Source organism: Neovison vison, chromosome 12 (assembly GCF_020171115.1).
Source record: "Neovison vison isolate M4711 chromosome 12, ASM_NN_V1, whole genome shotgun sequence".
In the NCBI taxonomy this organism is placed as follows: Eukaryota; Metazoa; Chordata; class Mammalia; order Carnivora; family Mustelidae; genus Neogale; species Neogale vison.
Window position 1 is genome coordinate 86,585,972 of NC_058102.1, and position 25,553 is coordinate 86,611,524.

General features: G+C 37.7%; 2 protein-coding genes across 5 annotated transcripts in view; one reads left to right on the plus strand and one right to left on the minus strand.

Moving 5' to 3' along the window:
* The window catches only part of FAM186A (family with sequence similarity 186 member A), a gene marked incomplete at its 5' end in the record, with an annotated part of 68,016 nt that extends 54,615 nt beyond the window's left edge, over positions 1–13,401 (minus strand). Inside the window, one exon of the mRNA XM_044226382.1 lies at positions 13,225–13,401. Within this exon, the coding sequence (XP_044082317.1) occupies positions 13,225–13,401 (177 nt within the window). The remainder of the gene's footprint in view (positions 1–13,224) is intronic.
* Positions 13,402–15,644: 2,243 nt separating this feature from the next.
* LARP4 (La ribonucleoprotein 4) overlaps positions 15,645–25,553 on the plus strand; it is an 83,294-nt gene continuing 73,385 nt past the window's right edge. For 2 of the 4 annotated variants that reach the window (XM_044228000.1, XM_044228001.1), the window contains exon 1: positions 17,038–17,181. In XM_044228000.1, coding sequence (XP_044083935.1) covers positions 17,164–17,181 — 18 coding nt within the window. In that variant the 5' untranslated portion in view covers positions 17,038–17,163. Of the gene's footprint in view, positions 15,863–17,037; positions 17,182–17,442; positions 17,647–25,553 lie in introns of those variants that run through there. The other 2 variants (XM_044228002.1, XM_044227999.1) reach the window with 2 other exon arrangements.

The window sequence follows — 25,553 nt, forward strand, 5'->3', positions numbered from 1 at the left end:
GATCATGACCCGAGCCGAAGGCAGAGGCTTTAACCCACTTTAACCCACTTAGCTACCCAGGTGCCCCCATTTTCTGGGTTCTGATATGATTGTTACCTAGTTGTATTCAAGAGACAAGGTGAGCTTAGGGTCCTCCTACTCTGCTATCTTCCTAACAATCTCTCCCTCAGTATATGTTTTTATATAACCTGACTTATCACTATAGTAATGTTTTACATACCCTTCACATACTCAATAAATAAACTGTTAAAACCAACCGATACATACAGTGAGAAGATATGGATGCAAACATTAACAACTGAAGTTAAATGTATAGGAATAAATAACATAACACATTGGGGAGAAAAGAACTAGCTAGTAACTTTGGAAAACAATATCCTGACTGAATAATATAAGGTTAAATACAAAAGAATGGTACATAAATGCTGTACTTAATCACTAAGTTTGTTTCTTGCAGGGGAATGAGTTAACTCTGAAACTACTTTTTGTGTACACAGAAATGAATGAATAAATATACTGTAGATAAAAAGAACTGAATTTTTCACTTTTGTGACAGAAGTTACAAATAAGGAACAGGAAAAGACTAAAATGAACCCTATGGTATAGGATTGGAATCTGAACTATCAGTATTAAGTCATGTTTTAAATGTATATACAGATAGATAAATAAATATAGATGTGTATATATATGTGGTCTGATACATGTGAATATACTTCTTAGCTCTCTTTGGTAAGAGGGCTGAGAAGAAATGACACTCCAGTAGTAAAGAACACATGTAGCCCCAGATCTTGGCTTCCAACATCAATCTCTAATAAAAGAAACCATGGCTTTTTGAAAAGTCATTGATTTCAGTGTTGGGAAGGGAATGTATAAGTTGATCCTGGAACATCTTATGGGATAGATGGACAGATAGATAGATAGATAGATAGATAGACAGCCATTTGTTGAAAGAACACAGGCGTCAACCTGAAGGAACTCCTAATGGCCAAATCTGGAACAATTGAAGCCAATGATAATCATCATCATCATCATCATCATCATCCTCCTCCTCCACAGGGTAGAATAAATATCTATGAGTCTCTATCAATATAAGTTAATAAATAAAGGGAAGAGGTAGCTTTTCCTTGCAATAGAGTTCCAATTAATTCCAAAATTAGTGGACAGAAGTTGGGAGAAGACAGAACATGCATAGTTTCAAAGTATCTTCTCCAAGATATTCATTAACTGCAGAGGGAAAAACAGTAACTTCACGGTGAACAAACCATTTTAACCAAGTGATCAATGTTAACGTTGAGTCATAACACAAATACCTATAATAGGATATAATGAGGACGCAGATCATTTATGGGGTATTTTTGTCCCCTAAATGCATAACCTCAATCCAATCATGAAAAATATTGGAGAAACCAAAATTAAGAGACATTCAAAAATAAAATTCTTTGAAAATATCAAGATCATGAAAACAATGAATGACTAAGGAAATGATATAGACTGCAGAAGACTAAGAAACAAGTAGGTACTGTATGAGACCTTGGGTAGGATCCTGGGACAGAAAAACACATTAGTGGCAAAACTGGTAAAATCAAATGAGATCTTCAGTTATTGTATCAATTTCAATTTCCTGGTTCTGGCAGTGTACTATGGTTATGTAAAATGTTAACATTAAGGGAAGCTGAGTTAAAAATATATGGAAACTTGTATTTTGTGCCTTTTCCTTAAGTCTAAAATTGGTATGTAATAAAAAGTTTAAGAAAAAAAGTATTTTGAATTACTAACTACAATTGAATCTAGGCATACCTGATTGACCAGCAATTCCTTTCATAGATGAAATGCATACATATGTACTCAAAACATATTCACAAAAATGTTTATAGTGATATTATTTCTAGTAGACAACAACAGAGAATGGATAAAATCATATAATGGGATGATAGTAATGAAAATTAATGAACTGTAGCTTTATACAAAGAATCTCATGAACATAGTATTAAGCAAAAAAAAAGTATATATTAAAGAATATATACTGCATGATTCCATTTTCCAGGCAAAACCAATCTACACTGTTAAAGATGAGGGTAATAGTTCTCTTTGGGGAAAATAGGGAGGTATCTGTAGTGCAGATTTTATATATAATTTCTGGGTTCGTACATTTTGTGATGATTCATGGGGCTTTTCCAATTGTAAGTCTTCACTTGTGTTTATTGTAATTTTTTAAAGTTTTTATTTTTAAATTTTTTTTGAAATTTTATTTATTTATTTGACAGAGAGAGAGAGACGGCAAGAGCAGGAACACAAGCAGGGGGAGTGGGAGAAGGAAAGCAGGCTTGCCGCTGAGCAGGGAGCCCAATGCAGGGCTGGATCCCAGGACCCGAGGATCATGACCTGAGCCTGAAGGGAGACACTTAACGACTGAGCCATCCAGGTGTCCCAAACTTTTAAAGTTTTTAAAAGAAGAATTCAGTCTATGCTTCCATCCAAGATGAAGATATAGGGACACGATTCATCCTCTTATCTAATACAATGAAAAGAAGGCCACCTAAAATGATTAATAGAAACAAACCCCAGAGCTCAGACAGGGAGGAGAAATATTTTCTGTTCCCAGGTGGAGTAAAAACCTTTGTTCATGTGACATCTGATAAAGTACTGATAAAGGGTTTTGCCTCACAGTGGGGGCAAAATTAGCCAGAGAACAAATGCTCCTATAGTCTCACCTAACAATAACAAAAGTAAAACTCAAAAGGATCACACTACTACTAAATAACCATGTTGTAAAAGTTTGAAAATACTTATAGGATTAGGAAAATACCAGTATTTAACAAGGCAAAGTTCACAATATCTGACGTCCAATAAAAAATATCAGGTAAGGGGCGCCTGGGTGGCTCAGTCATTAAGAGTCTGCCTTCAGGGGCGCCTGGGTGGCTCAGTGGGTTGGGCCGCTGCCTTCGGCTCAGGTCATGATCTCAGGGTCCTGGGATCGAGTCCCGCATCGGGCTCTCTGCTCAGCAGGGAGCCTGCTTCTCTCTCTCTCTCTCTCTCTGCCTGCCTCTTCATCTACTTGTGATTTCTCTCTGTCAAATAAATAAATAAAATCTTTAAAAAAAAAAAAAAAAAAAAAAAGAGTCTGCCTTCGGCTCAGGTCATGATCCCAGGGTCTTGGGATCGAGTCCCACGTCGGGCTCCCTACTCTGCGGGAAACCTGCTTCTCCTCCCACTCCCTCTGCTTGTGTTCGGGCTCCCTACTCTGCGGGAACCCTGCTTCTCTTCCCACTCCCTCTGCTTGTGTTCCCTCTCTCGCTGTGTCTCTCTGTCAAATAAATAAATAAAATCTTAAAAAAAAAAATCAGGGGCGCCTGGGTGGCTCAGTGGGTTGGGCCGCTGCCTTCGGCTCAGGTCATGATCTCAGGGTCCTGGGATCGAGTCCCACATTGGGCTCTCTGCTCAGCAGGGAGCCTGCTTCCTCCTCTCTCTCTCTGCCTGCCTCTCTGCCTACTTGTGATCTCTCTCTGTCAAATAAATAAATAAAATCTTTAAAAAAAAAAAATCAGGTCATAGGGGAGATGGCTGAGTAAGAAGGGCAAGGAATCCATCTCTCCAACCAAAAACAACAACGGTAATGGCATTCTATCTGATTTAACTGATTTGGGATTCTGGGGTTTACTCAATGGCTTACAACTTTTTTTTTTAAGATTTTACTTATTTATTCGACAGAGAGATCACAAGTAGGCAGAGAGGCAGGTGGGGGTCGGCGGAGGGGAAGCAGGCTCCCTGCTGAGCAAGGAGCCTGATGTGGGGCTCTATCCCAGGACTCTGGGATCATGACCTGAGCTGAAGGCAGAGGCTTAACCCACTGAGCCACCCAGGTGTCCTAATGGCTTACAACTTTTAAGGGAAGGCTTGACCACTAAAATGTAATATTAGCCTTCCCAATAGTAGAAGGTGTCCATTCCCCACTCTCCACCCCAGTGATGGGAAACATTCCTAGAACAGCTTATAAGAGCCAGGGTGGGCAATAAGAATCTTGTCTTCCAAGTAAGGGATCTGTCTCCTGATTGTGAACTACTGTTTCAGATCACAGAGGTGCAGATACAAAGGCAGGCTACCATTATTGCAGTGTGCTCTGGGTGAAGCAGCTTTCAGGGAATTAAAAGAGATAGCTCTGTTCTTTTCCCTTCAGTTTTCCTTTTTCTCCCCTTTAGGAACCAAGACATACATACATACATACATTTATTTATTATTTTATTTATCTATTTGACAGAGAGAGAAAGAGAAGGAGGGAGAGAATAACAGATGGAGAGTAGATTCCCTACTGAGCAAGGAGCTTAATGCGGGGCTTGATCCCAGAAACCCGGGATCATGACATGAGCTGAAGGCAGACGCTTAACCAACTGAGCCACCCAGGCACCCCAGGAGCCAGACATTTAAAGATTAGAACATCCAAAAGCAGCTGTATATTCAGAGGAATATAGGAAGTCATTATGTATGCAGGCTGATTCCTGTCACATAGAGATAAACAACACAGATTCTGGTGTAGAAAGAGTATTTCTGGAGGAACAGAATCTTAAGGGTAACTTTTCTGAATTGGGTTTAGGATTTCTAGAATTGGCTTTCTAATTTGATTAGATTCAAAGATATGAATGACTCCATTTCCAGTATTAAAGAGAGCAGTGATAGCCCTTGGCATGGTCTGTCAATTAAGACGATCGCTTCTCGGCCTTTTGGCTAAGATCAAGTGTAAGACGATACTCCTAATCAACTGCTTACAAGAAGCAAGAATCCGGATGACTGTATAAATGCCAAACATTTATGGCAAACTAATAAATATAATGAGACTGCTTGGTTGCTCCTAATGTCATTGGATAAAGTGTGGGGCGCAGGGGGAGGATGAGCAGAGGGATTTGAATTTCTAGCTCAAGCACCACGGGAGTGACCTGTGAGCTCCTGTGTGTGTTCCGAAGGAGACCCTTATCTCCTATACTGCAGTCCTGAGATTGCTGGAAATTAAACCAAGAATCTCGTTCTCTGACTGGTTGAATTACAATACAAGTTGAATTCCCAGCCTTGCAAGGTATCTACTGTTAAAGTGAGGGTATTGATTGGGAAGGAACAGAACTCTGAAAATTGGAACGAGGATGTGTAGGAAGGCCCTGATAAAGCTTAAGACATTGAGCCTCTAAATTCTACTAAGTGTCCTTCACCAGTGGAGCCACCTCTCCACCCCACACTTAGGAGATGTGACTCTTGATTTTGGGGCTGTGAGGTCGAGCCCCACCTTGGGTGTAGAGATTACTTAAAAATAAAATCTTTAGGGACACCTGGGTGGCTCAGTCAATTGAGGACTCTTTTTTTTTTTTTTTTAAAGATTTTATTTATTTATTTGACAGACAGAGATCACAAGCAGACAGAGAGGCAGAGGAGGAAGCAGGCTCCCTGCAGAGCAGAGAGCCCGATGTGGGACTTGATCCCAGGACCCTGAGATCACGACCCGAGCCGAAGGCAGCGGCTTAACCCACTGAGCCACCCAGGCGCCTCTTGATTTTGGTTCAAGTCATAATCTCAAGGCTCTGTGCTCAGCGGGGAATCTGCTTGAGGATTCTCTCACCCTCTCCCTCTGCCCCTCCTCCTGCTCGCTCTCTCTAAAATAAATAAATAAAATCTTTTAAAAAGTAAAACAAAATTTTAATAAAGATCTTATTTATTTATTTGAGAGAAAGAGAGAGCGAGTATAAGTTAGGGGCAGAGGCAGAGGGGGAAGCAGGCTCCCCACTGAGCAGGGAGCCCAGTACAGAGTTCAGTTCCAAGACCCTGATATCATAACCTGAGCCAAAGGCAGAGGTGTAACCAACTGAGCCACTCAGGCACCCCCAAGAAAGTAAAATCTTTTTTAAAAAAAAAAACTTGGTTCTTTGAAAATAACAATAAAAATTGATAAACCTCTAGCCAGCTTGATAAGGGAAGAGAGAGAGAAGACAAATTGCTAATATCAGAAGTGAAAAGTGATATTATTACAGATTCTACAGACAATAACAAGGTAGTAAGGGGGTTATTGTGAACTTTGGGCCAATAAAATGATATAAAATTGGCAAATTACAAGACACAAAATGTTAAAGTTCACTCAAGAAGACAGATAACCTGAGGGGTACCTGGGTGGCTCAGTTGGTCAAGTGTCTGACTTCAGCTCAGGTCTCTATCTTAGGGTCCTGGGATCAAGCCCTGCCATCAGGCTCCCTGTTCAGTGGGGAGCCTGCTTTTCCCTCTTCCTTTGCCCCTCCCTCTGCTTGTGCTCTCTATGTCTCTTTCTCAAATAATAAAATAAAATAAAAAAGAAGACAGATAAACTGAATAGCTATACAATTTTATAAATTGAATTTGTAGTTTAAAACTTTCCCATGCGTTAAACCACAAGTCTAGATGGTTCCATTGATTATTTCTACCTACCCCACCCAAGCACTTAGTGGTTTCTACCAAACATAAAAGGAAATGTCAATTCTCAAAAGACTTAGAGAAAATTTAAAAGAATACTCTATCTGAGCCTATAAAGCTAACATTAGTCTGATGCCAAAACCAAGGTATTAAAACTACAACCAATATGTTTTATAAACATAGACACAAAATTGACACAATTTTAGCAAACTGAATACAAGGTAATAAAAAGAATGCTACCTTCTGAGTAAATAGAATTTATCCCAAAAAAATGAAAGGTTGTTTTATCAGTCATAAATCAATGTAACCCACTATTTTAACAGATTCAAAAAGACAAAAAAAACAGCAACAACAAACACCATGATTATCCCAATGGATGCAGTAAACCTTCTGATAAAACTATTTCTGATAAAATATCAGAATAGAAATATTCTATTTCTGATTAAAATATCAGCAAGTGGGGCAAAGTTGCCTATTCAGTAATTAAAAAAGGAAGTTTATTTTCCTCTCTCTCCCTGAAAACAAAGTTGAAATGCACACAGATATAAAAAGGGGACTCAAACTGCCTCTATTAGCATATAACAGGGTTGTCTATGTAGAAAATCCCAAGGAAAGTATGAAGAAAATCTATGAGGACTAATAACTGGGTTTTTTTTAAAGATTTTTTTAAATTTATTTATTTGACAGAGAGAGATCACAAGTAGGCAGAGAGGCAGGCAGAGAGAGAGAGAGAGGAGGAAGCAGGCTCCCTGCTGAGCAGAGAGCTGGATGCGGAACTCGATCCCAGGACCCTGAGATCATGACCCGAGCCGAAGGCAGCGGCCCAACCCACTGAGCCACCCAGGCGCCCTAATAACTGGGTTTTATTATACAAAATGAACACACAAAAATTTATTGTATTTCTATATATTAGTTGTGAACAAATGAGAATGGAAATTAGAAAGCAACACTATTCACAATAGTAAAAAAAAAATGAAATACTTAGGGAAAAATCTAACAAAAGATATGCAAGGTCTAGCACTTCTGAGAAAAATTAGACATAAATAAAAACAGAGATATGTTGTTTTCACAGGTCAGAAGTCCCAATATTGTTAAGTTCTCAATTCTTCCCAAATTGATCTATACCAGCAAGCTTTTCCCCCCAGTAGAATTTGACAGACTGATTCTAAATTTTATATGGAGATGCAAAGGGAGAAAGCAGTGTGGATAAAGACAGTTTTTAGGTTATGAGTGTTTGAATGTGTCACTCCAGAGAAAGAAGCCCAAGAGGAGGAAGTGGGGGTAAAAGGAAGATGTGAGAGAAGAAGTTGGGCATACATGAAAAAGAACAAAGTTGGAGAACTAAAAGTATATGATTTCAAGAATTATCATATTATTTATTTATTATTTATCATAAAACCTCCGTAATCAAAAACAAACAAACAAGCAAAAATCTCAGTAATGAAGACATTGTAGTATTAGCATAAACACAGATAAACAGACCAAGATAACAGACTAGAGAGCCCATAAATTCATACATATATGGTCAATTAATTTTCAATAAACGTGCAATACAATGCAATGGAGAAGGGATAGTCTTTTCGACAAGTGGGTCTAGAATAATTGTTTAAAAAATCAACATCTCAATCAATATCTGATATCATATACAAAGATTAAGACAAAATGAACCATAGACCTAAGTGTAAAATCTGTAAGTATAAAGTTCCTAGAAGGAGAAAATGTATGATCTCGAGTTAGTCAAAGTTTGCTTTGAAAGAAAGAAATTGGACTAAGGAATTTTGTTCTTTGAAAGACACAGGAGAAGAAAAAGATAAGCCACAGAATAAAAGAAAATATTTGCAAATTGCTTATCTGATAAAAGTTGCTATCGAAATAATAAAAATACTCAAAACTCAATAATAAGAACATAGACTAATAAGCTTTTAAAATATGGTCAAAATATTTGAATTACCAAAGAAGATATATTGAGTATAAATAAACTTGTTGAAAGTTGCTCAAAACCATTAGTCATAAAACTGCAAATTAAAACCACAATGAGATACTATTGTATACCTTTTGGAATGGTTAAAATTAAAAAGACTAACAACATCAAGTGTTGATAAAGATGAGCAATTCCAAATCTCATACACTGCTTGTGGGAATATAAAATAGTATAACCAATTTTTTAAAAGTTTTAATTTAAACTCCAGTTAGTTAACATACAATGTAATATTGTTTTCAGGTGTACCATATTGTCATTCCACACTTCCACAAACACCTGGTACCCCTCATAACAATTGCCCTCCTTAATCCCTTCCTCTGTTTAACCCCTCCCACCCACCTCCCCTCTGATAACCATCAATTTGTGCTCTATAGTTAAGAGTCAGTTACTTGGTTTGCCTCTCTTCCCCCCGTAACTCCAACCATGTTCATTTGTTTTCTTTCTTTAAATTCCATATATGAGTGAAACCAAATGGTATTTGTCTCTCTCTGACTGACATATCCCTTAGCATACTATTCTCTAGCTCCATCCACATTGTTGCAAGTGCAAGATTTCATTCTTTTCTATAGCTGAGTAAAATTCCATTGTATATGTATACTACATCTTTTTTTTTAATTTCATTTTTTCAGTGCTCCAGGATTCATTGTTTATGCACCACACCCAGTGCACCATGCAATATGTGCCCTCCTTAATACCCACCACCAGGCTCACCTAACCCCCACTCTCCTCCCCTCCAAAACCCACAGTTCGTTTCTCAGAGTCCAGTCTCTCATGGTTCGTCTCCCCCTCCAATTTCCCCAATTCACGTTTTCTTTCCTTTTCCTAATATCCTCCATGTTGTCCCTTATGCTCCACAAGTAAGTGAAACCATATGATAAGTGACTTTCTCTGCTTGACTTATTTCACTCAGCATAATCTCCTCCAGTCCCATCCTTACTGATTCAAAAGTTGGGTATTCATCCTTTCTGATGGAGGCATAATATTCCATTGTATATATGGACCATATCTTTATCCATTTGTCTGTTGAAGGGCATCTTGGCTCTTTCCACAGTTTGGCGACTGTGGCCATTGGGGCACACCTGTACCCAATGTTCTTTTCTTTTCTTTTTACTACATCTGTATCTTTGGGGTAAATACCCAGTAGTGCAATTTCAGGGTCATAGGGAAGCTCTATTTTTTATTTCTTTTTTTTTTATTTTAATTTTAATTTTTTTTTTGAGAGAGAGAGAGATCACAAATAGGCAGAGAGGCAGGCAGGGAGAGAGAGAGAGGAGGAAGCAGGCTCCCTGCGGAGCAGAGAGCCCAATGCGAGACTCGATCCCAGGACCCTGAGATCATGACCTAAGCTGAAGGCACAGGCTTAACCCACTGAGCCACCCAGGCGCCCTCTATTTTTAATTTCTTAAGGAATCTCCTCAGTGTTTTCCAAAGTGGCTGCACCAACTTGCATTCCCACCAACAGTGTAAGAGGGTTCCCCTTTCTCCACATCTCTCCAACATTTGTTGTTTAATGTCTTGTTAATTTGGCCATTCTAACTAGTGTGAGGTGGTATCTCAATGTGGTTTTGATTTGAATCTCCCTGATTATACCATATCTTCTTCATCTATTCATTAGTTGATAGACATTTGGGCCTTTTCTAATTTGGTTATTGTTGATGATGCTGCTATAAATATAGGGGTGCATGTATCCCTTCAAATCCATGCTTTTGTATCCTTTGGATAAATACCTAGTAGCACATAGGATAGTTCAATTTTTAACTTTTTGAGGAATCTCCATACTATTTTCCAGAGTTGGTGCACGAGTTTGCATTCCCTCCAACAGTGTAAGAGGGTTCCTCTTTCTTGGCATCCTCACCAAAACCTGTTGTTTCCTGTGTTCTTAATTTTAGCCATTCTGACTGATGTGAGATGATATGTCATTGTAGTTTTCATTTGTATTTCCCTGATGATGGTATTGGCACAAAATAGACACATTGTTCAATGGAACAGAATAGAAAACCCCAAAATGAACCCGCAACTATATGGTCAACTAATCTTTGACAAAGCAGGGAAGAATATCCAATGGAAAAAAGATAGTCTCTTCAACAAATGGTGTTGGGAAAACTGGACAGCAACATTGCAAAGGAATGAAACCAGACCCCTTTCGTATACTATATACAAAAATAAATTCAAAATGGATGAAAGACCTAAATGTGAAGCAGAAATCCATTAAAATCCCAGAGGAGAACACAGCTAGTACTTTGACATTGGTCTTCTAAACTAAGGGTAACAAAAACAAAAGTAAGATATTGGGACTTTATCAAAATCAAAAGCTTCTGTACAGCAAAGTAAACAATAAAAAAAACCAACTAAAATGCAACCTATAGAATGGGAGAAGATATTTGCAAATGACATATCTGATAAAGTTTAGTATCCAAAATATATAAAGAACTTATAAAACTCACACCCAAAAAACAAATAATCCAGTTAAAAAATGGGCAGAAGACAAGAGTAGACATTTTTCCAAAGAAGACATCCAGATGGCCAACAGATATATAACCACTTTTTAAAGGTTTGGTAGTCTTGTTTTAAATTGAACATTTATATACCATGTGACCCACCCATTCCAACCTAAGTATTTATCCCAAAGAAATGAAAGCATATGTCTATAAGATAAGTCATGAATAAATGTACAGATATTCATAGCAATTTCATTTTTTTAGAGAGGGAGGGGGCACAGGGAGAGAGAGTGAGATAATCTTTTTAAGATTTTATTTATTTAAGAGTGATCTGAGGGGGCACATGCACCCGAATGTTTATAGCAGCAATGTCCACAACAGCCAAACTGTGGAAAGAACCTAGATGTCCATCAACAGATGAATGGATAAAGAAGATGTGGTATATATATATATACAATGGAATACTATGCCGCTATCAAAATAAACTAAATCTTGCCATTTGCAATGATGTGGATGGAACTAGAGGATATTATACTAAGCGAAATAAGTCAATCAGAGAAAGACAATTATTGTATGATCTTTCTGATATGAGGAATTTGAGACACAGGGCCGGGGGGCCTGGGAGGTAGGGAGGGAAAAAAATGAAACAAGATGGGATCAGGCAGGAGACAAACCATGAGAGACTCTTAATCTCAGGAAACAACTGAGGGTTGCTGGCTGGTGGAGAGTAGGGATAGGGTGGTTGGGTTATGGACATTGGGGAGGGTATGTGCTATGGTGAGTGCTGTGAATTGTGTAAGCCTGATGATTATAATAATTATATATATAATAATTTTAATTATAATAATATTACATATAATTATAAATAATACATTATATGTTAATAAAAATATCAAACATCAATTAAGAGAAACAAAAATGATTTTATTTATTTGAGAGTAAGTAGATGCTGTATGATTCCACTTATAAAATTCTTTTAAAATGCAAAATAATCTGTAGAGACAAAAAGCAGTTTGGCAGTTGCCTAGAGATAGTGGTGGGGGGGGGTTGGGAAGGGTATGTGGGAGGAATTGTAACTGAGCATAAGGAAACTTTATGGGGTGATGGGTAAGTTCATTATGTTGATTGTGATGAGGTTTTCACAGGTGTTTATATATATCAAAACTTATATACTTAAAAATATATACAGGGACGCCTGGATGGCTCAGCGGATTAAAGCCTCTGCCTTCAGCTCAGGTCATGATTCCAGGGTCCTGGGATCGAGCCCCACATTGGGCTCTCTGTTCGCTTCCTCTCTCTGCCTACTTGTGATCTCTGTCAACTAAATAAATAAAATCTTAAAAAAAAAATATATATATATATGTGTGTGTGTGTGTATATATATATATACACACACATACATACACAGCTGGGGTGCCTAGGTGGCTCGGTGGGTTGGGCCTCTGCCTTCCGCTCAGGTAGTGATCTCGGGATCCTGGGGTAGAGCCTCTATACAGCTTATTATGTGCCAATTATACCTCAATAAAGGTGTTAAAAGCAAACACCAGGTTATTGTTGTTAGTTGTGGGGAGTGGAGGAGTACGTTTATTCAGAGAATGAGAAAGTACAAATATTTAACCCTCCTTAAACATAGGAAAAAACTTACTTGAATTAATTTCTTTCAAACCCACTGAATTTTTTTGTATTCTGTTTGAGAGAATAGAATGTAGTATATAACCTTAGTTGTTTGAGGTTTATTGGATTGTTACATGAACCTTCTGTTCATTGTCTTTGGGTTTCTACCTTCCAATAAATCCCCCTTCCATGAGCTGGAATTCAAGCCAAACTATATTTCTTCTTGCTAACAGTTATTTGACAAAAGTTTAGTTGAGAACAAAGGAAAACTACTGACTGAAATTCGATATCAATATTTGCTACAGATTTTTATTTATCTTTCTATCCCAATCACTCAATAGCACATGCAGTTTATTTCTCAAGAGTCATAATTAAGTCTCATAGGAAAGTAAAAGAGACTAACAAAATTGGAGCATGTTATGCAGAGAGTCAGGTTTAATTGTCATTTGAAATCAAAGTTACCTCAAACATAGTCAAAGATCATGAAAATAAAATGAGTTCAAAAAATGCAGCTTATTGGGGCGCCTGGGTGGCTCAGTGGGTTAAAGCCTCTGCCTTCGGCTCAGGTCATGATCCCAGGGTCCTGGGATCTAGCCCCGCATCGGGCTCTCTGCTCAGCAGGGAGCCTGCTTCCTCCTCTCTTTCTGCCTGCCTCTCTGCCTACTTGTAATCTCTGTCAAATAAAATAAATAAAATCTTTTAAAAAAATGCAGCTTATCATTGAAAGTTAAAAAACAGTTGTAATCTGTAAACTTCTTATTTATGACCTACCTCTCTGGCTCGATGAAGCTGTGATTGCTCAATCCTAGAGATGACATTCTGTACTGCAAATGGGATCTCCAGCTGAGGGACCCCTGATTTGTAAAGGGATTTTCTGGACATGATGGTGGAATCCATAACTTCTTTTTCTGGTTCAGAGTCGCTGTCTATCCCACTTTGCATTTTGATAAATATTTTGAAAAGTTAGTGATTTTCTTTTATTTCTTCTTTTTTCACCGAATATAGGCAAATGCTAATAAAGGTGTCCACGAGGAAGCTAGGTCTTTCCTGCTCCCACAGGTTGTGGTTTACCCTAATTTGTTGCTAACCATGGTATTCCAGTCCTGGTGATGTCATAGTAAATCCATCATGACATCAATGACTCAAACATTTTTAGAGTGCTTACTATATGCGGAGAACTAGGCATTCTATCTATATGCTGTCATGGTAGGGGGGAGGGAGGGTAGGAAAGAATAGACAACCAGAATATTGAACTGAATATTGAAAAGGAAATAGAAGATATAGCCTTGGTTAAATAAGCTTAAAATCTAGGTGTTAGAATTCAAGATCCAGTATATCAAATGTAACTCCTGCTTCTTCTTGCTTCCTGAGGTTTTGCTTAAGAATTTTTAAACCTGTAGTAGACTAGTTGTGTTACAACATCCTCAGCTGCCCCTCAGCTTGTCCTAGACATGTAATAATTTGGAAGCTATTATTTGGCTGAAGATCACACTCTCTGCACTGTCTAGTTATTCATTTTTCCAAGGAATGTGACTGAAGAAGTTTCTGAAATTCCATAGCTGGCCAGAGAAAGTGAAGGGAACGTTGGATGCTGCTTTGTAACTGAGAGGAGTACTCTGGGCATCTCCTTCGATAGCAGAGGATGTGAAAGGATTTAGGACAAAGGAGTAATTAAAGGACAGGGTAGTTTTGTTAGCTGTGTAGCTTTTTTATTTATTAAAAAATATGAAGTAGTACAGAAATAAATATAACAAATAGTCATGTGCCTATCATATAGAATGAACAAATATTAACATTTTGTCGTATTTGCTTCAGAAATGTTTTTTAAAGATTTTTTTAAAAAAAATGTATTAATTTGAGAGAGCATGCAGGAGAACATGAGCAGGAGAGAGTGTCAGAGGGAGAGGGGAAGTGCTGACTCCCCAATGAGCAGGGACACCCCCTGTAGGGCTTAATCCCAGGATCCCAGGATCATGACCCCATCCGAAGGCAGCCATTTAACCGACTGGGCCACCCAGGCACCCTGCTTCAGAAATTTTTAAATAAAGCATTAGAGATAAAGTTGGAGTCCCTTTTGGTGCTCTCCCTAGACTCCTTCCTCACCCTCTTTCCCTTTACAGAGACATTGACAGTCATGAATTTGATGTACTTATGTCTAGTCTCTGTTTATATAGTTTTACTACAGGTGGATATATTCATAAACTATATATCATTTTATAGATTTTAGACTTTATGCAAATTATGGATACATAATGTAATTTCGCTACAAGAACTTTGTATGTTGAATTCTTATTGTAAACTTTGTCCTATGTTGCATCCTTGCTATAAACTTGTAAAGTTAAACAATTTACATATTTCAGTCCTTCAGAGAAGGGGAGACAGGGAAACATAAAGTAGTTGTCTTTTAAGAAATGAATCAATATAAAGAGAGCAAATATTCCCCCTTCTAATATCCCATTGTCTAAGTTACCCCCTTCTCTGTGTTCCCAAATACTTTGTAAACTTTCTATTATAGTACTTATCTCTTTGGAATGTAACTATTATTTGTCTCTGTCCATTATTGGTGAACTTCTCAAAACCAAAGGCTGTGTTTTAGGGATTTTGTTTGTTTTAAACATTTGACATATTCTTCCTCAGTTCCTCCTCAGAAATTTTCTAAATTTGGATCAGACTCAATTATATGGAAACTTTCTAAGCCCCAGAATACTTTCTTTTATTGTTAGATTGCCTCCCCTAATACCCAGTCACAAAAATTACTCCCTCCTTTCCTTTAAGTCACATTTAAGTCCATTCAAGGAAGTTAAAAATGTTTCTGAAAGGACTGCAATTAAGTATTTTGGTAAATGTTTTAAGTTTGACTAAAATATTCATCATTATCCAGTATTTCTTGAACTTATCAATTAATTTGTTAAGTACTTTGTTGATAATATTAGATTGTGAGATCCTTAAACAACTTTCATTTCTCTTGATTTTTTTTTTTACATTGCTTATCTCAGTAGGCATTCACAAAGCAGCCTACATGCTTGTCAACTAAACTAATTTAGCATTATTGTGCTCTCTCCCTCTCTCATATTTTTTATGCAGCATGGACTTCATCAGCAACTGGAAATGAAGGCTTTTTAAAGCAAAATTTAAAAGCTCCCTCCTTCCCTTTCAATTTGGTAAGCACTTGTTGAGAGATACTACTATGTGGCCACCATTATCCTAGAATGTGAAGAATATACCGGTGAAGAAAGTAAAAAACGAAAAAGAAAATAACTTAAGACAGAATATTCAAGTGATAATAAGGGACATGAAGAAGAAATCTGTAGGGAGCATTGTCTTTGGGAAAACCCTATGGAGAGAGAAGGTTGATTGACAAATGAAGGCATTCCAGATAGTGAAGACACCTTGAGCCATGGCTTTGGAGGTGAGTGTTGAGTTTATCTTTCAGGGGAAAGGTAAGATTGGTTTAATTGAGATGAAGTAATGCTTAGTTTACTGTGGATCAGATTTGGGAGAGGATGGAATACAAAAATAAGGAATGCGATGGAGAAACGACTTTGGTATTAAATGAAAAAGTGAGTACGTTCATTAGAGATAAAGTAAGGGAGATTACATGGGATCGGAATGATAAGGTCTTGAAAACAACAGTTTGGTGAAAATGAAACCTTTAATTTAGAAAGATTTTTTAAATAATAGCATGGGAAAAATCAGTGGAAAAGATCAAGACATAATTATTTCAAAAGATTAAGTGTCGGACCTAAGATACAGAAGTGGGATTGATAGGGAAGAATAAAGCTTACTAGGTATTGCTGAAGATAGTAAAGAATTTGGATCCTCTAAAAGAAAAGTGTAAAGACCATTTAAAAAATTTGTTTATTGTACTTCATTTGAAGTGACAGTGACAAAACATCAGCGAAGAGGCTTTCCATACTAAGTATTAAGTAGCGTGGATGTGGCTACCTGATCTAAGTGAACATAGGGCAAAGTTCTTTAAAGGCGTTTCTAAGGGAAACCCGCTCTCTGAGAGGGTTCCTTCAACTGTAAAATGGGGATACTATCTATTGCATAAGGTTTTTAAAAGATTAATTCTCATAAAATACTTAGAATAATGCCAGGCACATAGTAAGGCACATACTAAGCATTTCATACACAGCAGCTGCTATTAATATATTTACTATTACTGCTGCCTTTTTTTTTTTTCCCCTACTTTTTTTCTTCGAGCCACCACCTTTTCGGAAGGATTGGGCGTCTGCCAATACACTCCACACAAGCTCGGCTTTTCATCAGATCTAGATTTTGAACTAGGAAAACTGCGTAGTTACAGTAGCAGTAGCCCTCCGCTTGACGAAGGATAAAATGCGTCAATAAGATCTGTACACACCCCCGTGGTACAGAATGGTGCTTTCCTCTGATCGCTTCCCTCCCCCCACGACTGACGATAGTACCTCCCATGCTGCCGCTGGAAAAGGTAGCGTAAAAGTTGAGCGCGCCGAGGGGTTTCTCTTCTCCCGGAAGCAATTTTTCTCTGGAACCGGAAGCGGTTGCTCTTTCAAGGGAGGTGGGACTGGGCGGGTCAGGCCGCGGCGGCTGACGGCGGGGGAGGAGCCGGGTCCACTGCCGGGTGGAGGGGCCAGGCGAGTGTCCTTATCCTAGCGTTTGGGGCTCGGGCCTTTAAGCCCGTTGGAGTCGCGGCAGCGAGAACGACTGGGCCGAGCGGAGGAAGACATGTTGCTCTTCGTGGAGGTGAGTGGACTTGGTAATGTCGTCCTGCTGTGAGGAGAGCAGGAGTGTGGAGGCACCGGCCGGTTCCACCGCCATGTGACTTTCCAGGCCGTACACGCCGCGGAACCGGCAGATAGGCTGACACAGCACCTGGGCCGTGCAGGCCTGCGGCTCCACTCTGCGCTCTCGCAACACTTTAGGAAGCTGTGGGAAGTGAGGGCCGTAGTGGGGGAGAATTGAAGGTGGAGAATCCAGGCTTGTCTGGTATGAGGTGAGAATCAGAGGAAGGGGAAAGTGTCCCATATGGACCTCCTAGAGGAGGCAAACAGGCCGGGGTGGGGGGTGCAGCAGGACGGGGCGGAGTCTACGGAGAAAAGGGTAATCAGGTGGGCGCGTTGGCGGGGGTGGGGGGTGGTGGAGAAGCGAGGTCTCGCGGGGCCCTCTGGGAGGGAAGCAAGCAACATGTGGGGCCGCGGAGGGAGGAAGGTGAAATTCGGTATAAGTATGTTGAAGAGAAAGTTGAAAGCTGCTTTTTAATCAACCCCCACCAAATTTTGTTTGATCCCCGTCCGTAAGTCTCTGGAACGTTCTGTGGGTGGAAAGCGAATTACTGTGAACGGAGGAGACGCCAGTAGGCTTTGGAAGCCTTGAAAGGCACCGCTTTGACCTTTTGTAAAAGTTACTCAGGCAGTGGCTCCGGGATGAGGGTTTGGCTTTATGGACGCATAAAAGCCCTTACAGGAGGAAAATTCCAAGAATGAGAGAAACCTAGTCCGAGGAAAGCCGGCTTTTTTTTTTTTTTTTTAAATGTTATTTAACAATAGAAATACTTTTAACTGGAACGCCCGCTGCTGGCCTATTTTAGTTTTAAAGGTAGTGGATACCTGATTTAGAGAAATACGAGGTTTAATTTCTCTTATTTCTCTTGTGTGCAGTGAGCATCAGCTGACTGCCTGGCTAATGCTTTGAGTAGATTCCAGATCATATTGTTCTTGCATTGTGAAAACGTCAAACCAGCAAAGCTGCAACTTCGCAACTTGGCACTTGTTAACTATGCCCATAAAAAGAATCTTTTCAATGAGGGAAGGAATTTACAGGTTGTATAATGGATCGAGAAGCCAGGACCAGTCTATGGCTGTTTTTTTCTCTCTCGGAGGGAGTGATGGATTTTACTCCGTAATATTACGACATAAAGTAAATTTCATGCTTTTAATTTTTTTTTAATCTTACCGACTGTGTAGCTGATAAATTTGAGATCTTTAAATTGGGTTTTAAAGAGACGCAGCTACCTTAGAGTATGTCCGACATTGGTAATAAACATTCACTTGGAACACTCCCAAGTAAATCATGAAGAGATTTGAGATTACTGAGCCCATTCTGTTTGCCAATTTTTTATCCTCATTGTAGGTTTTTTTCGGCAGGATAAGACATCAGATACGATTTTAAACAGTGCCAGTTTGTATTAGGAACGTTATCCATGCAAATGCTTCAGGTTTTAAGTGTGTATGTGTTTTGCTGGGCAAGAGAATGTGAAATTTTATTTATATTAACATGAATTCCAAAATAAACTTTTGAGTTCCCAATTGATTCCTTTGGCTTTGTTAAAATGTGAACTTTAATAATCGCTCCACTTATTGAGTATTTAAGCTAGATCCTCTCTGGTTTGTAAAACAACATTGCAGTGTTTTACAGATGAGAAAACTGAGCGGAAGAGGTTAAGGAACTTAGAAGTAAAGTAGTGGAATTGGGATTTAGATATAGGTTATTCTAGTGCCAAATCATGGCTCTTACTAAACTGTTTATTAATATTTCCACTAATCATTTTCTATGTGAATCAGTACATTGTTTTAACTTTTCTCCTATAATGAGTTACTGAAAATTAACAATGTGACTACACGTTTGGAGCCAAATATATGGTATTAAAAGCAGTGAAACAAAAAACAAAAAAACAACCCACTGGTCATGTGGCATTTTGTTAACTAATATTTGATTTTTAAAACCATAGGAATAACCTACAGGATTTAGAAATTATTCTAAAGGAGCGAACCACAGCTCAGTTTGATGCCTGAGATCATTCAGGTGCAACTCTGGCTCCAGAATTTATTTTGCACTTTCCCCTAAACCAAGGATTCTTAATCTGGGTCTCTGGTTAGAATTAAGGAAGTCTGTGAACTTCATTGAGAGAAAAATATTTCCCTGTTTATTTTGACTAGCTTCTAATTAAAATCTAGAATTGAAGAGAACTGAAAATTCTTGAAATTGCAATGGGTTCAACAAGAGAAATATTTTCACATATTACAGGTTTTTAATAAGATTTTATTTATTTATTTGCTAGAGAGTGCGAAATGAGAGCAGAAGGAGCATCAGAGGGAGAGGGAGAAGCAGGCTCTCTCTTGAGCAGGGAGGCCTATCTGGGGCTCAATCCCAGGACTCTGGGATCTTGACCTGAGCTGAAGGCAGTTGCTTAACCGGCTGAGCCACCTAGATGCCCCCTGTGCATTTTAAAAACATTCTGAGAAGATATCTGTAGATTACTTGGACTGCTAAAGAGGTCCATGGCACAAGGTTAAGAACCACTTTTCTATAAACCAAGTTGCTTGCGGATCATCTTTGGTTGGGCTTCTCTAATCTGGAATCTGAGCCCTTTGTAGTTGTATTCAAAATCTTCTACTTGTGTGTGTTTTTCTGGTAAGACCCTAGCTTTTCGTTTATAACTGGAATGAGTGGGACCGATAATAGTAATGGTAATGGTGCTATAATAATAGGGGTATACCTGTATATTGTACTTACTGTGCGTGAGGCATTTTTGTATAGTAAGTACAAAACACAGTGTTTTTTCATGTGTTCATATATATACATCTACTCAGTCCTATCTGTGAGATAGGTAGAATTATTATCTCCATTTTAGAGATAAACTACAGCATAGAATTTAAGAAACTTGCCCACAGCTAGTGAATATTGAAGTTGGAATTAGAACTCTGTTACCTAGATATACTGCAATAGGAAGCTACAGGCAGACAGGGAATCCTATTTTAAGTAATAGTGAGATGTAACTTTTTTAACTTAGTCTTGGAGACAGAGGGCTCTGTTGATTTAAGTAGTTTATTGGGTTTGTTTCTCACTGTTCTGAAGGGGACATATACAATATCTGGCTCTCTGTGAAGAGGGAAAAATGTTTGGATAATTCACAAAGTTGTCAGATATGTACCAACATAAATTCCCTTAAAACACATTCTGTAAGTTCAAAACAGCATTGTGCTTTCTACTAACAAATTACTTAAATAATAGCTTACACTTTTTTGAATGATTTTTTGTGATTGCTAGCATTTTTGTTTGTTTTTCAGATCATTTTCCCCCCTCTAATATTTTTAGCAGTTTATGTCTGCTTTAGTTGTTTGGCCATGTTTTAATTGGGTTTCTGTCTCTAGAGTTTTTCCCTGAAAATGAATACCTGTAACTACTTATTTAGGTAAAAATGACTTTTATGCACTCTATAATAACTCTTAGATAACTTTTAAATTTTTAATTATATAAAATACAGATAACATAAAATTTAATGATCTTAACCAATTTTAAGTGTATAGTTCAGGATTATTAAGTACTTTTACATTGTTTTGCAGTGTCACCACTATTCACATCCAGAACTCATCTTGCAAAACTGAAACTGTATGATACGCGTTAAACAATAACTGCCCATTCCCCTCTTTCCCCAGCTCTTACATAATTTTTAAAGTAATTTATCTGACTTCTAAAGTGTTCTGCTTTTTTAGGTAATAACATTTTAAATTTTAGATGAAGCTTAGAATCTGAAATCATTTATTTTATATTGTAGTAATCATAACATTGTGCCTTTAACTCCAAATACAGTACTGGTTTTTCCCATTAATTTAAATAATTTATTTATAAAAAGTTATTAGATGTCACTGACTGACAATGATTGTTTTTAAAAAATGACTTAGAAGAAGAAAGTGCCTAAACAAATTGTGGAATGATTGCCAAGAGAAATTATAAATAAGTGAATAGTGGTTTCTGAGCAATTTGATTTTGGAATATTTATTGGAGGTAGATGCAGAATTTAAAAATGAATAAAAATATTTTCAAGTAGAAATACTTTCAGATACAATGGACTGAGAATGAAGTAGGAATTATTTTTTAAATGTGAAAAGTAGAATAAAATGCTTAGAAATGAACATAAAGATGTAAAAGTACCTTTTGGTGCTTCAAATTACAGTGAACTGGTTTACAGTTTTCTGAAAAGCCAGAAACTAGGAATATTGATCTTCAGTTATTTTGTATCAGTTTGGGTTTGTTATCAGGCAGCTCCGTATTACTTCCCAGCTAATGGAAATGATCTTGACAACAGTAGTCATGAACACTTCAAATCTGTAATTTTGGTTTCCTACCTGGAAGCTTAAGAAGAGATTTTTGACCCTGTAGTTGAAATGGGGTCTGAGTCTATATTGCAGAGGAGTGGAAAGTAGAGGAAGTTGAGAAACTATAATCCTGTGAAGTCATTAAAAAGATTTTAAACCTCTCTGAAGATCCTTAGGTGAAAATGGAAAATGACTCTTCAGTTCTGATGGTGTTCATAGCATTTTATTTTATTCCTATATTCTATATTTTGCTTAAATTTTGTTTTCTTTAATGTTTAGTTCTTGAGGAAGGTTTCCAGTCTTGATAACATAATAAACTTTTGCATTATGCACTATAATTTTCTGCAAGGATTTTGGAATCCTGGGTTCAAATGTTAGTTGTATGACTTTAGACAATTGACAACTTTTTGGAACATCAAGTTCCTATCTTTTTTTTTTTTTTTTTTAAGATTTTATTTATTTATTTGACACAGAGAGATCACAAGTAGATGGAGAGGCAGGCAGAGAGAGAGAGAGAGGGAAGCAGGCTCCCTGCCGAGCAGAGAGCATGATGCGGGACTCGATCCCAGGACCCTGAGACCATGACCCGAGCCGAAGGCAGCGGCTTAACCCACTGAGCCACCCAGGCGCCCTCAAGTTCCTATCTTTAATTTGGCAATAATAATTTCTTTTGACAAAGTTTGTGTTCATGATACTAATGCTGTTTATGATGTTTATGTATTAAACATTTTAATGTAGTCTAGTGAAGAGCTTAGCTGACAACTATGATTTGATTATCATAGCAACTCTTTTGTGTTGTAAATTGTCCAGTATATAAATAGTAACTTTCCAAAATTATTACTTTATGCCTTATGATTTGTTGAACATTTTTGGAAAAATTATTAAAGCTACATCATAATGGCACTGGTAATTGCAAAAACTGCTGTGAGACAGCACTGATTTAAGAGATAAATACCCTTTAAAAAAAGAGAGAAGTATGCCTTTTCGAGTTCTAATCTGAGTCTTGTTACTAATTTACCCTGATTCTGAATAAGCCAAACTGGGTAATTAACCTTATCTTAAAATTTTTATAGCTGAAGAGTATACTTTTAATTGGGCAAATAAAACTTACAAAACAAGAATGAAGATTGCAGTGTGTTCAAATACAGACATTTGTATACAAGATTTAAAGGAATGCAAATGACAAGATGCAAGTAGATGATTTATATTTCCTCTTTTGTAAAGGAAATTTTTTCTAATATGCAGGTATAGGTATATGTAAGAAAAAGAAGCTTGAGTATCAGGTACTCCTGTGTCTTCTCATCTGTTTCTTGTAATAGACCCAAACATTTGAGCCAAACTTTGGTTCAGAAAATATCTCTGTATTTATAAATGACTGACTCTAAACCAAAGACAGAAGAGTTCATTGGATCTTTCGTCCTTCCTTCCTTTGCTTCCTTCCTTCTCTTGTTTCCCTTCGTTCCCTTCTAGAGGAATACTTTAGATGAATATTACTAGGGGTAGAGTATGAACTGTAGACTGAAAGCCAGACTCCAAGGATGAAAAGTTAAGTTTTGTTTGGTTTATATATTACTGAGGGAAGAGAAAAGCTTTTCTGTGTCAAAACAGAAATTTAGGAGTAATCCAGGGTTTGTGTTGTACATAGGTGGCCAGTACTTCATGGCACTAGATACTGCAAACTACGAAATAGGTTAGTGTGATCATTCCTCCCATTTTGTCCTAGATAGTTACAGTGTACACCTTTTTTTGTAATAGTTGTCCCATCCTGTTTCTGTTCAAAAATATCCTGATTTGTATGATTATTTTTAATTCTTCAGAAGAGACTATATGCTTATTGGCAGTACTTTTCCTCATATCACTAACAGTGCACATAAGTTGGTACTAAAATATTTGTTGTCGAAATAGCTATGAGAAATTAAATTTGTAGGATTTACAAAAGCTTGCAGTTAAGCAAGGTAAAAGATATGTGGGATTATTCTAGCCTTTTGAGTTAGGTGAAGGAAAAAAATGGGGACAGTGATAGAGTAATAATTATAAGATACATTTATATACAGGGTTGCACAAAAGAGTGGTTAAAAACAAGTACAAGGCTACTACTGTTCAGGCTCAGCTCTTTCTATTTGTATGACCTCGAGCAAGTTGATTCGCCTCTTTCTCAATTTTCTTATGTGTAAATTGAGGATAATACTAATAACTTGAGGATAATATTAATAGGTCACATAAGGTTGTTAAGAAGATTGACAGTTAACGTAAAGTACTTCAAATAGTATCTGGTGCATAGTAAACACTACATGTGAGCTTCAGCTTTCATATACACTGGGGAAAGATAAGCCTCATCTTAGTTTTCTGGTCATTTTTATTTGAAAATAACGGTTTGGGGCGCCTGGGTGGCTTAGTGGCTTAAAGCCTCTGCCTTCGGCTCATGTCGTGATCCCAGGGTTCTGGGATCGAGCCCTACATCGGGCTCTTTGCTCAGCGGGGAGCCTGCTTCATCCTCTCTCTCTGCCTGCCTCTCTGCCTACTTGTGATTTCTGTCTGTCAAATAAATGAATAGAATCTTTAAAAAAAAGAAAAAAAAAGAAAACGGTTTGCCGACTTGACTATACAGATTTCTGAAAAGGATTATTTTTTTATTTAATATTGATTGTATTTAATATTGTATTTAATGTTGATCATATTTAATATTGGAATTTTTAAAAAAAATTTGATTTGTATGGTTAGCTGTTGGCTTTATTAGATAACAGTTTGGAGTAAAATGACTCAGTATGTTGAGGACTATTTAAATTACTTAAATGGTAAATACAAATGGAGATTTTGGTCTTAATAAAGGGGTTCATGAATCTCCTATAAAACTTTTTGGGGAGAACTCTGTAGTTCTGATTATATTTTCAGAGTAATCTTTGATGCCACCCCCACTAGTCTATGGAAGCCTTTTTTGTTTTTGAACAGTTAACAGATGCCATCTGACTGAGGTATAGTGACAATTTGAGGAGATAAGTCTTTCCTTCTGATATCAGAGGATCAGTAGTAATAGCTTTATTGATGAATAAACTTCAGGTTTTCTTCTGTGAAGAGTAAGTGAATCCTGATTCTTGACTCCTTGAAGAGATTGGGGGAAATGACCTCGGGGGGTCCAATTACCTTGCTACTGAAAAGTGTGAGCCATAGACCAGCAGCTAACTTAGTTACCCAAGGGCTTCTTAGTCTCAGCCCCTGTCCCTGAACTGCTGAATCAGAATCTGTATTTTAGCAAGATCCCTAGATGATTCTTGAGCACAGTAAAGCCTGAGAAACACTCATATAGCATTTGTTCATTCCTTGATTCATTTAACAAATGTTCTTTGTTGGCCTCCTGTGTGCCAGTCACTGTTCAAGGTGCTAGGGAGCAGTAAACCATACATAAGGTCATTGCCGTTGTGGAGCTTGCTGACAAAATAATTCAGCTGAAGATAAATGCTTGTGATAGAGGGTAATTTTATTGCTAAACTGCCATGAATATTATCTTTTTTATTTAATTGAAAATTAACTATGGCCCTAGGATAGAAAACTACTTTGGCCCTGAGATAGAAATCAGTCCAGAGCTGAATTGACTTCTGCTCTGAGGACCCTAGTTATCTGGTGGCATATCCATTTTTTTTTCTGGATTATTAGTCACTCTGGACAGAACTGAGCCAGGGACCATTTGGCTTGGTGAGGAGATTTATAGTATTCCTTAAATGGCATGTAACTGGTTGTCTTTTATTTTATATTTTTTAAAATAACTAGTTGTCTTAAAACTTTTTTTCTAAGGTAACTATAGTGTAGTGGTTAAAAACCACTGTAAAAATGTATCGGCAGACTGTTCCTTCTGCCTAGATTCAAATCCTGCCTCTGCCTTATTAGCTTTGCAACATTGGGCACATGACCTTGGGGTAAGTAACTTTTGGGGCTGGGGCTTAAGATTTTAAGTAATCTCTACACCCATTGTGGCTGGAACTCAACAATCCCAAGATCAGCACATGCTCCACCAACTGTGCCAGC